Here is a 12,076-nt window from a genome sequence, read left to right as displayed (position 1 = left end):
CGGGGATAGACAAGAAAAAAATACTCCTGTTCAGTGCACGGTAAAAAAAAACAGGATATTTATAAAAGCCGAGTAAAATGTTTTAAAAATGAAATAGAGCAAAAACATCTAATGTAACCCATATGAGATTCACTTAGTTGTGGGGGGGGGGGGGGGCGGGATTTTGTGCAACTCCTATCTTTAAAGGCTGTTTAGGATGTTTAAATAGTTTATAAAATTCATTTAGTTTGATTTAATTAAAACTAATCAGTATATTGGCAAAACAAAAAAAGAAAATGAGAAAAATCAAACTTTTTTGATCAATACACAGAATGTCAATTGTACCTAAGCAATGTGATGATTCTATGAAGATTGAGTCTAAGCAGTACGTAGACTCTATTACCATATGTGCTGTACAGCAATAAAATCTGGTGTTAGCATCAGACAGAGTCAGACATTCACTTATGTACCAGTAAATAGAATCAGAGTGTCAATATTGTGTATATGCAAAGACACACCAAGGTAACTATCTAAGATGTAGGATCTGTAGACTTTTACTATTCTGTTAACAACCCAAAGAAAGCCATGATATAGCACCAGATTTTTTTCTGCACATTGAAGTGCTTTTGTGTCATTCTGCATCAACGTCCTGACTGTACTTTGATGATCCAATAGATTCTCCATACATCCAGGCATGTATTATAACAATACTGTTGTTATTATAACAACAGTAACTTGTCTTTGTACTGCGCTTTTAATGTAATGAAGTATCCCATTACAGATCGGCATAATTGAATTGAATTGCTGTTCAATTTTCTATTTTAGATTTCCTTAAACATACCACAAGCCAAGTAGTAAATGTTATCTCTGTCTGTGTCCCTTTCCTTATTAGATTGTAAGAGTCAGTTGTCCTTTTTATAGTAATCCTTTCCATTTGAAGTTTATGCCCCCCCCCCACCACTTTGAAAATGCTTTATCTTAACTTGAGCCTAATTGTGGTTCAGTTTCCTAGGTTTTTTTTTAAAATGACATACTAATTGAATATCCACAATGGACCTACCAGAAAAAGTTGCCATGGAAGTAGACAGATTATTCATTGGTATATTCTAGATTAAGTTAACTCAGTATGGCAAAAGATGGAAAGTGGTGTACCACAGGGATCGGTGCTGGGACCACTGTTGTTCACAATTTACATTAATGATTTGGACTCTGGAATCGGAAGTACAATTTCAAAATTTGCAGACGACACCAAATTGGGAGGTGTAATTAATACAAAGGAAGAATGCGACAAAATACTAGAAGACAAATAAACTTGCAGAATGGGCGTGTATTTGGCAAATGAATTTCAATATAAATGTGAGGTGGTCCATTTTGGTAGGAAGAATAAGGAGGCCACATACTGCTTGGATAATAAGGGGTAGAGGAGCAAAGGGATCTAGGGGTTCAGACACACAAATCATTAAAAGTAGCGACGCAGGTTAATAAGGCCATTTTTTTTTAAAAAGGCGTAACCAAGCACCGGGGTTCATTTCTAGAGGGATAGAATTGAAAAGCAGAGAAGTTATGTTGAATGTGTATAGAACCTTGGTTAAACTACACTTGGAGTGTTGTGCACAGTTCTGGTCTCCATATTATAAAATGGATATGGAGGCATTGTGACGGTGCAAAAAAGATCCACATGGATGATACCAGAACTGAGAGGATATATTTATCAAGAAAGGCTGAACAGGCTGACCTCTTTTTTTTCTAGAAAATAGAACACTGAGGGGTGACCTGATAGAGGTCTTTAAGATAATGAAAGGGCTTGATAGGGTAGATGCAGAGGAAATGTTTCCACTTGTGGGGGAGTCCAAAACTAGCGGTCATAAATATAAGATAGTCTCCAATAAATCCAATTGGGAATTCAGGAGAAACTTCTTTACTCAAAGAGTGGTAAGAATGTGGAACGCACTACCACAATGAGTAGTTGAGGCAAATAGCATAGATGCATTTAAGGGGAAGCTATATAAGCACATGAGGGAGAAAGGAATAGAAAGGTGTGCTGATGGGGCTAGATGTAGAGGGGTGGGAGGAGGCTCGTATGGAGCATAAACGCCGGCATAGACCAGTTGGGCCAAATGGCTCGTTTCTGTGCTGTAGACTCGATGAAAAGTTCTACTGTATGCAGCACTAATGCTTTTAGATCACCTTTTAAGAAGTTAACCTTTTGCAAAAGAATAAAAGGGAATTTCATATACCTCTTTGTAAGGAGAAACACAAAAAGGAATAAAAGGAAGCAAGAGTTTGCATTTGCAATCTTACTATTACGGTGACCTGAAAATAGAGGAGCAGACCGAGCAGCAGGTTACTGTCAACATTATACATTTGCTCCTACTCTAACAACCCCAATGTTCACTACAACTCCATTAGACTGAAAATCAGGATTTAAGAAATCATGAGGTTACACGAGAAACTTTGTTTCTCATCTCACTCTGCAAGTTACTCCATGGGCTCGATGTTACCAGGGCTGCGGGTTGACGGCGGGGGGACTATTGGGTGCGTGGGTAACGCGCCCGGCGAAATCAGTCTGCCCCCCGCGCGATCGCAGCCTAATTGGATCCACTTACCTGGTCTTCCGGTTTCCCCACTGCTGATCTGCGCGTCGGGCAGACTGCGCATGTGCAGTAAGGTCTGTCAGCTGGAGGAGCTCTATTTAAAGGGGCAGTCCTCCACTGACAGATGCTGCAACAAATAGGAAAAATTACAGCATGGAGCAGCCCAGCGGGAAGGCTGCTCCGTTTAATGATGCCTCACTCCAGGTATCATTAGCTGAGGTGAGGAGGAGGGGGAGGACGGAGATCTTCCCCCCGGCGGGTAGGAGGAAGCGGCCTGCCTCTGCCACCAGGAAGGCCTGGCTCGAGGTGGCAGAGGAGGTCACCTGCACCACCAACATATCGCCCACCTGCATACAGTGCAGGAGGTGCTCCAATGACCTAAGTAGGTCAGCCAAAGTGAGTACACTTACTCATTCCCCTACACTCCATCTGCCACATCACCGCCCCACCCCACATCTCCTTCTGCACTGCCAACACTACTCTGTCACATCACCCCTCATACCCACTCAAACCTCATCCTCATCTTACCTGCACTTACTCAACTCGCCAGTACTCATCCCGCCACTACCACTCAACCCAATCCTCATAAAATCTCATGGCTCTATCTCATACTCACCCTCTCGTTTATCTCTTTCACAGTCAGCCTCACTCAACCTGCCGCTACCTGTGCTGCAGCCACAGGGCATGCTCCACATATGTGCAGTAGGCAGCGTAAGGCAAACATGTCGTGAGCATGAAGGGGATGCACAAGGGTGTTTGAGGGTTTGTCACGGTTTTTACTTATATTGAATTTCTGACCAACTCACACTACATATTATATTGGCACCACTACTGCCAGGTCTTTGCGAATCTTGTCTGGTTTGTGCAATAATGCCCTTTCCTGAGGATGACAATGAAGACCCACAACTGATGACACCCATTGTGTCACTACAGAGTGGTGTAGGTGTATTTGCAGGGCTCTTTTGTGCAGATGTCGGCGATGTCCCCGGTGGCACCCTGGAAGGATGCGGAGGAGAAGTTGTTGAGGGCAGTGGTGACTTTGACAGCGACAGGTAAGAAGATGGTGCTCGGGCCAACCGGGAGCAGCTCGGCATGAAGGAGGCTGCAGATGTCCACGACTACATGTCGAGTGACCCTGAGCCTCCGTGTGCACTGCTGCTCAGAGAGGTCCAGGAAGCTGAGCCTCGGTCTGTGGATCCTGTGGCGAGGGTAGTGCCCTCTGCGACGCATCTCTCTCTGCGGTTGCCCTCCCTCCTGCTGTGCAGGTGGATGTGTCACAGCACTGTGTTGTGGAGCTCCACGTGTCAGAGGTGGAAGGCGAGGCTGGTAATGCTGTTCGCCCTCTGAGGAGGTTATGACTGCAGCTACGGCGGCCACAATCCAGAAGATGTACATCTGAGGGGGTCCGCAAGGTAGGTAAATGTCTCTGGACCTCGGGGTAAGTGTGCAAGTTGGTGAATTTTCTTGTCAGGAGGAGGGTGGTGGAGGCCAAACTTTGTCCCAAGTGACAGAGTGGCCTCCTGCAATGAGTGAGGGTCCCCCCCCACCACCTGTCAAATGGACCTTTGCAGCTGCCACAGGCTGACAGCTGCAACACGTCCATTTCAACTGGGAGTGTTTCCCCCAGTGTGGGAAACAGTCCCAGTTGTTTGTAAAATCCCAACCCTCCTCACATAATCCGTTAATCAGGCCTGTTAATGACCTGAAATACCTAGATAAATATTGTCAAGTGGCATCCCGCTGGCTTTAACTGCCTGCGGGGGCTGCGCGCGCATGCCGGCGTGTCTGTGGGGAACCCGGAAGTGGGCGGGTTGGAGCCGGGCTCCGGACCCGCTCCGGGAATTCCCCGATTTTCGGAGCCCCCCCTGCCAGGAACGCACCTGATAGCGGGTGCTAAAATGAAGCCCCATGTTTGAGACCCTCCAATCAGGTTTCCACCCTGCCACAGTACTGAAAAGGCCCTTATCAAAGTCACAAATTACATCCTATGTGACTGTTACCATGGTAAACTATCCCTCCTCATCCTTCTGAAGCTGAAGTTGTTCTCAGAGCAGAGAAGGATGAGAGGAGATTTGATAGAGGTGTTCAAAATCATGAGGGGTCTAGACAGAGTAGATAGAGAGAAACTGTTCCCATTGGCGGAAGGGTCGAGAACCAGAGGACACATATTTAAGGTAATTGTCAAAAGAACCAAAGGCGACATGAGGAAAAACTTTTTTACACAGCGAGTGGTTATCATCTGGAATGCACTGCCTGAAAGGGTGGTGGAGGCAGATTCAATCATGGCTTTCAAAAGGGAATTGGATAAGTACTTGAAAGAAAAAAATTTGCAGGGCTACAGGGAAAGGGCGGAGGAGTGAGACTAGCTGGATTGCTCTTGCAGAGAGCCGGCACAGACTCGACGGGCCAAATGGCCTCCTTCTATGCTGTGTAACCATTCTATGATTCTCGACCTGTCTGCAGCCTTTGACACAGTTGACCACAGCATCCTCCTCCAACGTCTCTCCTCCATCGTCAAGCTGGGTGAGACTGTGCTCGCCTGATTCCATTCTTATCTATCCTGCACCATTACCTCGAGTCCCCCAAGGATCTAACTTTGACCCCCTCGTATTACTCAACTACATGCTGCCCCTCGCTACATCATCCGAAAATACGTCAGGGTCCACGTGTACGCTGACAACACCCAGCTCCACCTCACCACCACCTCGCGACACCTCCATTGTCTCTGATTTGTCACACTGCTCATCCGACATCCAGTACTGGATGAACAAAAATTTCCTCCAACTAAATATTGGGAAGACCAGAGCCATTGTCTTTGGTCCCCACCACAAACTCAGTTCCCGAGCCACCGACTCCATCCCTCTCCCTGGCCAATGTCTGAAGCTGAACCAAATCGTTTGCAACCTTGGTGTCCTGAGATAAGCTTCCGCCCACAAATCTACTCACTCAACAAGACCGCATACTTCCAACTCCGTAACATTGCTCATCTCCACCCCGCCTCAGCTCATCTGCTGCTGCAATCCTCATCCATGCCTTTGTTACCTCTGGACTTGACTATTCCAATCTCTCCTGGCTGGCCTCCCATTTTCCACCCCCCCATAAACTTAAGCTCAACCAAAAGTCTGCTGTCCGTATCCTAACTCGCACCAAGTCCCCTGTGCTCGCTGACCTACATTGGTCCCCGGTCCAGGAATGCCTCGATTTTAAAATTCTCATCTTTGTTTTCAAATCCCTCCATGGCCTCGCCACTCACTATCTTGATAACCTCCTCCAGCCCTACAACTCCCCGAGATCTCTGCGCTCCTCCAATTCTTGCCTCTTGAGCATCCCCGATTTTAATCGCTCCACCGTTGGCAGCTGTGTTTTCAGCTGCATAGGCCCTAAGCTCTGGAATTCCCTCATTAAACCTCCATGCCTCTATACCCCTCTCCTTTTAAGACGGTCCTTAAAACCTACCTCTTTGACCAACCTGTCCTAATATCTCCTTATGTGGCTCGGTGTCAAATTTTGTTTGATAACGTTCCCGTGAAGCGCCTTGGGACGTTTTACTACATTAAAAGCGCTATATAAATGCAAGTTGTTTTTTTTTAAAAAAATCTGAAATGGGAATGGATTTTAAATGCAATACGATTTTCGCCTTGAAGCAGTGAATGTTTATTATTCATGCTTCATTCTTTGATCACTTATTCCATAATAACTTTGACTTCCATCTATAATGTAATAAATCAAATGCTAATTATTTCATGCATACATATTTCAGACTAGTTAATTTTTGATTGAGTGTTGTAATTTTGGCACTGTAATTCTTTAGCAAGGGGATAATTTCTATAGTGGGAGTTATTTCCATAATTGCTGACAGCAATCAGGATTATCTTTAATGTCATCTTTAATTTTTCATTGTGCTATAATCTAGTTGGTATCTGAAGAAGGAAAAGTGATACTAAACATGACTAGATCATAAATTGTTGGTAACATATTGAACAGGTTCAGGAAATTCTTTCGAAAACTTTACGGGTTTATTTGTGTTAAGTATATAATTCAGTCCTCAAAAGAGTTATTTCTATTTTCTGCCCAAAAAGAATTTTCTATTTGCTTTAGTTCTATTACAAGGAGAATGTTTGAATGTTTCAAGACTACAAAACAGTCGAGGGGGCTCAGCTGATGATCTTGAACTGTTGGAGTGGTCTGTACTTTTGAAACTCTAGATTTGTTTTTATAATTATGTAAAATTCTAGCTAGACAGATTTGAAATGAAAGAAAAAACATTTTTGACTTGCCATTTTGGTTTACTTCTGTTACCACTGTTGTTTACATTTACTTGTTTGGTATTTGGATCCATTTCATGTAATAGGAGGAGAAAGTGACAGTTATTTGCACTGTTATGAAGACACTTAGTTCAGAGCAGCACAATTTAACTTCACCTTCAGCACTTGAAATGTATAATATGATCTAAGTGGTGTAAGTAAAACGACAGCATATTGCTGTGTATGTATGTTAACAAGAGATTATGCAATTCCAATGTTTAATGGGGCAACAGAAAAATTTGTCTTTTGTTTAAACCTGTACTCATTATTTCTGCCTCCTCATTTTATGCGATGTCTAATTCTTCAAGGTATCATATCCAAGTCTTTATCTCGTGCTTTTGTTTTTCCATGGTTTTAAAATCTGCGATGATCTGAACAAAATCTTGTTAATGGAGAGGGGCGAAAGGACTTGTGTTAGTATGGTTGCTAATTATGCTTTTTTGGGACTTGCTTAAATTCTTCCCTTTTTCTAAAATGGAAAACCTAAATTTCTACCACAAATATTATACTTTTGCTACAGTTGCTGCAAGTAAAGATATATTTATACAATTTTACTATAGTTAAAGGGGAAGAAGGCAGAAGCAGTTCAGTCACAAGATTTTGTTTCGCTTTATGGGTGCATGCCGGATATTAGCTCCATTTTAAAGACTCAATTAAGTGCTGGAGTATGTAATTTTCATTGAGGCTTCATTTTCCTGGTTTGAAAATCTAACCATTTTTAAAATTTTTGTTTTTCAGAAAGGCTGAAAGGAGAGTGCGATATGATGAAATTCGCATAAAATACGGTATGTCAGTGACACATTGCATTATTATTTAGTGATGCATTACATTTTACATCAAGTCTGTTCCACTAAATATATCATAGTTTGACCTAGTAATTTAAATCTTTCAAACAAATTTGAAGTATTTCAGATAAATGTCATAGGATAAGGTTGATGTTCTTTTATTTGTTTGAAATAATGCCCTGGTTAACAATAGGTGGCAACTATATAAGCCAGATCTAATAGTTTATCTTTCTGTTAACATAGAATCATACAATGGTTACAGCACAGAAGGAGGCCATTCGGCCCATCGAGACCATGCCGGCTCTTTGTAAGAGCAATCCAGTTAATCCCATTCCCCCGCTCTTTCCCCGCAGCCCTGTAAATTTTTTCCCTTCAATCATTTATCCAATTCCTTTTTGAAAGCCATGATTGAATCTGCTTCCACCACCCTTCCAGACAGCACATTCCACATCATAGCAGCTCGCTGCGTAAAAACGTTTTTCCTCATGTCACCTTTTTTTTTTTTTGCCAGTCACCTTAAATCTGTGTCCTCCGGTTCTCGACCCTTCCGCCAATGGGAACAGTTTCTCTTCATTTACTTTAGCTAAACCCTTCATGATTTTGAACACTTCTATTAAATCTCCTTTTAATCTTCTGTGCTCTAAGGAGAACATCCCCAGCTTCTCCAATCTATCCACGTAATGAAGTCCCTCATCCCTAGAACCATTCTAGTAAACCTTTTCTCTAAGGCCATCACATCCTTCCTAAAGTGCGGTGTCCAGAATTGGACACAATACTCCAGTTGTGGCCGAACCAGTGTTTTATAAAGGTTCAACATAATTTCCTTCCTTTTGTACTCTATGCCTCTATTTAAAAAGCCCAGCATCCCGTATGCTTTTTTAACTGCTTTCTCAACCTGTCATGCCACTTTCAAAGATTTGTGCACGTACACCCCCAGGTCTCTCTGTTCCTGCACCTCTTTTGGAATTGTACCATTTAGTTTATATTGCCTCTCATTCTTCCTGCCAAAATGTATCCATTATTAAGGAAGTGGTAACAGGGCACTTAGAACATCATAATATGATTAGGCAGAGTCAACATGGTTTTATGAAAGGGAAATCGTGTTTGACAAATTTATTAGAGTTTTTTGAGGATGTAACTAACAGGGTAGATAAAGGGGAACCAGTAGCTGTAGTATAGTTGGATTTTCAAAAGGCATTCAATAAGGTGCCACACAAAAGGTTGTTACACAAGGTAAGGGCTCATGGGGTAAGGGGTAATATATTAGCATGGATAGAGGATTGGTCAACAGATAGAAAACAGAGAGTAGGGATAAATGGATCATTTTCAGGTTGGCAGGCTGTAATTAGTGGGGTGCTGCAAGGATCAGTGCTTGGACCTCAGCTGTTTACAATCTATATTACTGACTTAGAAGAAGGGACCAAGTATAATATATCCAAGTTTGCTGACGATACAAAGGTAAATGGGAAAGTAAGCTATGAGGAGGACAGAAAGAGTTTGCAAAGGGATATAGACAGGTTAAGTGATTGGGCAAGAAGGTGGCAGATGGAATATAATGTGGGGAAACATGAAGTTATTCACTTTGGTAGGAAGAATAGAAAAACAGAATATTTTTTAAATGGTGAGAAACTATTAAATGTTGGTGTTCAGAGAGACTTGGGTGACCTCGTACAAGAAACACAAAATGTTAGCATGCAGGTACAGCAAGCAATTACAAAAGCAAATGGCGTGTTGGCCCTTATTGAAAGGGGATTGGAGTACAAGAGTAAGGAAGACTTACTACAATTGTCCAGGGCTTTGGTGAGACCTCACCTGGAGTACTGCGTACAGTTTAGGTCTCCTTATCAGAGGAAGGATATACTTGCCTTAGAGGTGTGCAACGAATGTTCACTAGATTAATTCCTGGGATGAGAGGGTTGTCCTATGAGGAGAGGTTGAGTAGAATGGGCCTATACTCTCTGGAGTTTAGAAGAATGAGTGGTGATCTCAGTGAAACATATAAGATTCTGAGGGGGCTTGACACGGTAGAGGCTGAGAGTTTGTTTCCCCTGGCTGGAGAGTCTAGAACTAGGAGCCATAATCGCAGGATAAGGGGTCGGCTGAGATGAGGAGGCATTTCTTTACTCAGAGGGTTGTGTCATCTGCAGATTTTGAAATTGTACCCTATACACCCAAGTCCAAGTCATTAATATACATCAAAAAAAGCAGTGGTCCTAGTAACAACCCCTGGGGAAAACCACTGTATACCTTCCTCCAGTCTGAAAACCAACCATTCACCGCTACTGTCTGTTTCCGGTCACTTAGCCAATTTCGTATCCATGCTGCCACTGCCCCTTTTATTCCATGGGCTTCAATTCTGCTGACAAGCCTATTATGTGGCACTTTAACAAACGCCTTTTGAAAGTCCATACATACAACATCAACCGTATTGTCCTCATCAACTCTCTCTGATACCTCATATAGAAACATATAACTTTTAAGGTACGGAAGGAGGCCATTTGGCCCATCGAGTCTGTGCCGGCCAAGAAAGAGCTATCCAGCCTAATCCCACTTTCCAGCTCTTGGTCCGTTGCCTTGTAGGTTACAGCACTTCAAGTGCATTTCCAAGTACTTCTTAAATGCCAATTACTTTAAATCTGTGCCCCCTGGTTATTGACCTCTCTGCTAAGGGAAGTATGTCCAACCAAGCCACACTATCTGGACCCCTCATAATTTTATACACCTCAATTCAATCTCCCCTCGGCCTCCATTGTTCCATAGAAAACAACCCCAGCCTATCCAATCTTTCCTCATAGCTAAAATTCTCCAGTCCAGGCAATATCCTCGTAAATCTCCTCTACCTTCTCTAGTGCAATCACATCTTTCCTGTAACGTGGAGACCAGAACTGTACACAATACTCTAGCTGTGGCCTAACTAGTGTTTTATACAATTCTAGCATAACCTCCCTGTTCTTATATTCTATGCCTCGGCTAATAAAGGAAAGTATCCCGCATGCCTTCTTAACCACCTTATCTACCTATCCTGCTACCTTCAGGGATCTGTGGACATGCACTCCAAGGTCCCTCTGTTCCTCTACACTTCTCAGTATCCTCCCATTTATTGTGTACTCCCTTGCCTTGTTTGCCCTCCCCAAATGCATTACCTCACACTTCTCCGGATTGAATTCCATTTGCCACTTTTCTGCCCACCTGACCAGTCCATTGATATCTTCCTGCATTCTACCTCACTATCAACCACACGGCCAATTTTTGTATCAACTGCAAACTTCTTAATCATACCCCCTACATTTAAGTCTAAATCATTCATATATATCACAAAAAGCAAGGCACATAGTGCTGAGCCCTGTGGAACCCCATTGGAAATAGCCTTCCAGTCACAAAAACACCCATCGACCATTACCCTTTGCTTCCTGTCACTGAGCTAATTTTGGATCCAACGTGCCACTATCCCTTCGATCCTATGGGATTTTACTTTTCTGACCAGCCTGCCGTGTGCGACCTTATCAAAAGCCTTGCTAAAATCCATTTAGGCTACATCAGACGTGCTACCCTCACCCTCCTTGTTACCTCCTCAAAAAGTCAATCAAGTTAGTCAGACTCTACCTTCCCTTAACAAATCCATGTTCACTGTCCTTGATTAATCCATGCCTTTCTAAATGATGATTAATACTGTCCATCAGAATTGTTTCCAATAATTTGCCCACCACCGAGGTTAGGCTGGCTGGCCTGTAATTACTCGGTCTAGCCCTTTCTCCATTTTTGAACAACTGTACAATGTTAGCAGTCCTCAAGCACCACGCCTGTAGTCAGAGAAGATTGGAGAATGATGGTCAGAGCCTCCGCTATTGCCTTCTTTGCTTCTCTATACAGCCTGGGAATCATTTCATCCAGGCCTGGCGATTTATCTACTTTCAAAGATGCTAAACCTCTTAATATTTCCTCTCTCACTATGTTTATGCCATCCAATCATTCACTCTCCTCTTCCTTAACTATAATGTCTGCATCGTCCCCCTCTTTTGTGAAGACGCAAAGTATTCATAGAATCATGAAGGTTACGGCATAGAAGGAGGCCATTTGGCCCATCGAGTCTATGCCGGCCAAAAAAGTAGCTACCCAGATTAATACCACTTTCCAGCACTTGGCCGTTAGCCCTGTAGGTTATGGCACTTCAAGTGCACATCCAAGTACTTTTTAAATGAGTTGAGGGTTTCTGCCTCTACCACCCTTTCAGGCAGTGAGTTCCAGACCTCCACCACCCTCTGGGTGAAAAAATTTATCCTCAGCTCCCCTCTAATCCTTCTACCAATTACTCCTTCAACATTCATTAAGAACCATACCCATGACTTCAGCCTCCACACCCAGGTTACCTTTTTGGTCTCTAATAGGCCTTACTCTTTCCTTAGTTATCCTCTTG

At 43.0% G+C, this 12,076-nt stretch overlaps 1 protein-coding gene across 1 annotated transcript in view; it reads left to right on the top strand.

Annotated features, from left to right (window-relative positions):
* The window catches only part of LOC137342612 (pituitary tumor-transforming gene 1 protein-interacting protein-like), a 78,342-nt gene that overhangs the window by 46,208 nt on the left and 20,058 nt on the right, over positions 1 to 12,076 (top strand). The window contains exon 6 of the mRNA XM_068006635.1: positions 7,616 to 7,662. Coding sequence (XP_067862736.1) covers positions 7,616 to 7,662 — 47 coding nt within the window. The remainder of the gene's footprint in view (positions 1 to 7,615; positions 7,663 to 12,076) is intronic.

Source organism: Heptranchias perlo, chromosome 2 (assembly GCF_035084215.1).
Source record: "Heptranchias perlo isolate sHepPer1 chromosome 2, sHepPer1.hap1, whole genome shotgun sequence".
Classification (NCBI taxonomy): Eukaryota; Metazoa; Chordata; class Chondrichthyes; order Hexanchiformes; family Hexanchidae; genus Heptranchias; species Heptranchias perlo.
Note: the sequence above shows the minus strand (reverse complement) of the source record. Positions and strands in the feature narration are given on the sequence as shown.